Source organism: Punica granatum, chromosome 7 (genome assembly GCF_007655135.1).
Source record: "Punica granatum isolate Tunisia-2019 chromosome 7, ASM765513v2, whole genome shotgun sequence".
In the NCBI taxonomy this organism is placed as follows: Eukaryota; Viridiplantae; Streptophyta; class Magnoliopsida; order Myrtales; family Lythraceae; genus Punica; species Punica granatum.
In genome coordinates this window covers 26,694,491-26,698,156 of record NC_045133.1, presented here as the reverse complement: position 1 = coordinate 26,698,156, position 3,666 = coordinate 26,694,491, and the positions used below count along the sequence as shown (strand labels likewise).

General features: G+C 43.4%; 1 protein-coding gene across 1 annotated transcript; it reads left to right on the top strand.

Annotated features, from left to right (window-relative positions):
* The first annotated feature begins 430 nt into the window (after window positions 1-430).
* LOC116214935 (cytochrome P450 71D9-like) lies at window positions 431-2,833 on the top strand. The gene is made up of 4 exons (XM_031550445.1): window positions 431-693; window positions 923-1,325; window positions 1,624-1,895; window positions 2,008-2,833. The coding sequence occupies exons 1-4, from the start codon at window positions 463-465 to the stop codon at window positions 2,620-2,622; spliced, it is 1,521 nt and encodes a 506-aa protein (XP_031406305.1). The 5' UTR covers window positions 431-462; the 3' UTR covers window positions 2,623-2,833.
* The last annotated feature ends 833 nt before the right edge of the window (window positions 2,834-3,666 follow it).

The window sequence follows — 3,666 nt, the reverse complement described above, 5'->3', positions numbered from 1 at the left end:
ATTAGTGAAATCGAAAACATATTTCGCTCTCGGCTTTTTTAAATAATTGGTTTATTTTCACCATACAACACGATATTTTGAAAATTTTCATCACATAACACGTATCAAATTAATTTCATCAAATTACAGAATATTTTGAAATTTGTTCATGGCATAGAACAACATCAATTTTCCATTATTTCTTAACGGGGAGCTGACTAGCCGATGTTGTGGGGCCATCCTTAATACTATGTTAGCAAAAAAAAAAAAAGAGTACCAAATATGAAATTAATCTATTAATTATGAGGCAAAAACGTATGCCCACTTAACCTTTTTTTTCGATGATTAAAAAAATCGTATTAAAAAAATCGTATTTTTACTTTACCTTGCGTCAGAAGATGATTCAGTTGTCCATATAAACTCTTCCATTTGCACTCCACACACTCAAGAGTGCTTCGCACTCACTCCACTGTCAGTATAATCATGGATTTACATTTCCTCTTCTCTTTTCCAGTTTTCTTCTCCTTCCTCATCCTACTCGTCACCTTCCTGCAGCTCAAACCCAAAAACAAATCCGTGCCGAGGCTGCCTCCCGGTCCATGGAAGCTCCCGGTCATCGGCAACATGCACCAGCTTAGCGGCCCTCTCCCCCACCGCACCCTCCATGACTTGGCAGCTAAATATGGCCCCTTGATGCACCTAAAGATGGGAGAGGTAAGGCCTTCTCGAGCTCCTTCATTAACAAAGCCACTGTGTCGATCCGTATAAAGGCTTAGGATATATATAGTGGCCAGTTATGTTTTCTGGTCCCTATATGTTCGAATATCTGAGGCTGTGATCAGGCCCGGCTCGGACGTGCGCGTGCTTTTCTTTTTCCATGTGAAAATTTTGTTCTCGATCTTAATATATTTTGTGATTGCACTTTGATCTCGTTTTTGAGCAGGTTTCCACGGTAGTGTTCTCCTCCCCGGAGACGGCCAAGGAGGTGCTAAAGACCCACGACGTGATCTTCGCGTCTCGCCCACCCATCCTTGCCTCAAGCATCATCTCATATGACTGCACGAGCATCACATTCGCGCCCTATGGCGAGTACTGGCGCCAGCTGCGCAAGATATGCATCCTCGAGCTCCTCAGTGCCAAGAGGGTGCTCTCGTATCGTTCGGTGAGGGAGGATGAGATGGCGAACCTGGTGAAGTGGATCAGGTCGAAGGCTGGGACCGCAATCAATCTCACGGAGAAGATCTACTCATCGCAGTACGGCATGACCTCTAGGGCGGCGTTCGGGAAGCAGTGCCACGAGCAGGACAGGTTCATTGGAGTGGTCAAGGAGGCTATTAAGTTCGCAGGTTGGCTAAATTAACAAAAAACACTTTATTCAACGTATATCAACTTCTAATTTTTTGTCGCTTGACCCCCCAAAAAAAGGTGAAATTGTTTACATCACGTAACATTCTCACGTGCTTTGATAAGGGAAGGGACAAAATTGCCATTTTTCATATAGTTTATGGGCCGGATTCTCGAAAGATGAAGTTCATGGGCGAAACCCGAGGACTCACTATTTCTGGCATCATGACCCCATCAGGTTTCGTTTCATAGAGCTAGCTATGTATTCATGGGACTCTTCTGATGAAATATGACTTGTAGGCGGGTTCGGGATTGCGGACTTGTTTCCATCGATCAAACTGCTTCATGTGATCAGCGGCATGAAGCCTAAGATCGAGAAGCTGCACAAGGAATCTGACAGGATGCTCGAGGACATTATCCGCGAACACCGGGAGGCCAAGAAGAGAAACGCTGACAATGGTGGCCAGGAGGTTGAAGAAGATGAGGATTTGGTTGATGTGCTGTTGAAAATTCAGAGGCAGGGTGATTTTGAATTTTCCTTGACCACTGACAACATTAAGGCTGTCATCTTGGTAAATCCATTCAATTTCCTACTAAAATCATAATTACTATAGATGCTTTGATTTAAATTGAACGTCCAAGTATATATGTAGCTATAGTTAATTTCGTGTGACATTATTGCAGGACATCTTCAGTGCTGGAAGTGAGACACCAGCGACAGCGGCGGATTGGGTAATGTCAGAGCTCATCAAGAACCCGAACATCACGCGAAAGGCCCAAAGCGAAGTGCGAGAAGTCTTCAACAGGAGAGGTAGAGCCGATGAGGAAGGAGTCTCGGAGCTCAGCTACTTAAAACAAGTGGTGAGGGAAGCCCTGAGACTTCACCCGCCCGTGCCTCTCCTCCTGCCGAGGGAATGCTCGGAGGTCCGTGAGATCTGTGGCTACACAATCCCGGTCAAGACCAAGGGAATCATCAATGCCTGGGCGCTCGGGCGGGACCCCAAGTGGTGGAAGGACCCGGAGAGGTTCGACCCTGAGAGGTTCAACGACACTTCAGTGGACTTCAAGGGCAATTATATGGAGTACATTCCTTTCGGGGCGGGCAGGAGGATCTGCCCCGGCATGACCTTCGGGCTTGCCCAGGTGGAGCTGCAGATCGCTATGCTACTGTACCATTTCGACTGGAAGCTGCCCGAGGGGATGAGGAATGAGGATCTCGACATGACTGAGACGTTCGCGGTCACAGTGAAGAGGAAGGACGACCTGTACCTGATCCCGACCCCGTACATCCGGCCCTAGGTATCAATCTCGATGGATTCAGTTGGATTGATCCATTTGACATGCTTAATAATGTATTGGAGTGTCTCGTCTCTCTTGATTGGAACTTGAATATCGGTGGACCGCGTGTGTCGTACTAAGGTTCAGGCCGTACCGGGTGAAAGCAAATGAATTGTTGAACTCGAAATCAGACGGGTGAAAGAATCAAATCTACGGATGATCTTTTCTTTAATTTTCATAAGCTCTCCGCATATTATAAATATGATCGGTAACTGCTTAATACATATAAGTTGCACGATAATTAACTAGGATGAAACAGAGCAATTCAAAAAATGGATATCATATATCGACCATGTTTTCACATCATGGAATATCATCCCTTAGTTAAGAGTTGTGCACGCCTTTCACGTACAATTCGGCGTACCAGGAACAGTCTAAAAAGGATTTTCAATGTTCAGATTTGGTAGAAAATGAACATAGCATATAAAGTAATTATAGGGACTATATTGACTGGACACTTGAAATGGCGAACATTGATCTCTGATTTCTACCGAAAATTAATTTCCGATTACTGGTCCTTCGTGATTATATATATATATATATATATATATGGCGCTTCCAACTTAATTTCCCTTTTTCGTGCTCCATGGTCTAAAACTATTTTAAATTTAAAACGGATTAGTAGAATCTATTCTAACTATCAACGAATTCCTAGAATTCTAGGCGGGATGGGAATTGAAATTCTTTCTATTTATCGAGGTATAATGACATACCGAGAGGCTCGACTACAAGGAATCGGCGGAGAAATTTGTGTTATATGTGGTAATCTTTATGATTATCGAGTTGTATTCGGAATTTCCTATTTGTCAACGAAAAGGTACGGAGTAGTTGATATTACTATTCCTACATTAGTTTATACTTTTAGGGATTTTACCTAGAATGCAAAATTTCATTAAATATTTCACTTTGACCATTTCCTGCGTAACATGCATTGCCTGATTTCTATATTAAATGATAATTAAAGAAAGAGAGAAAGATGTTAGGGCGTCATTGCCGATGAGAAAT

Bases quoted from the DNA above. Each gene is read 5' to 3' on its own strand.
- LOC116214935 (XM_031550445.1), top strand. From the start codon at position 463: ATGGATTTACATTTCCTCTTCTCTTTTCCAGTTTTCTTCTCCTTCCTC. The intron at 694-922 runs GTAAGGCCTTCT...GTTTTTGAGCAG, and splicing joins TGCACCTAAAGATGGGAGAG to GTTTCCACGGTAGTGTTCTC. The intron at 1,896-2,007 runs GTAAATCCATTC...ACATTATTGCAG, and splicing joins ACATTAAGGCTGTCATCTTG to GACATCTTCAGTGCTGGAAG.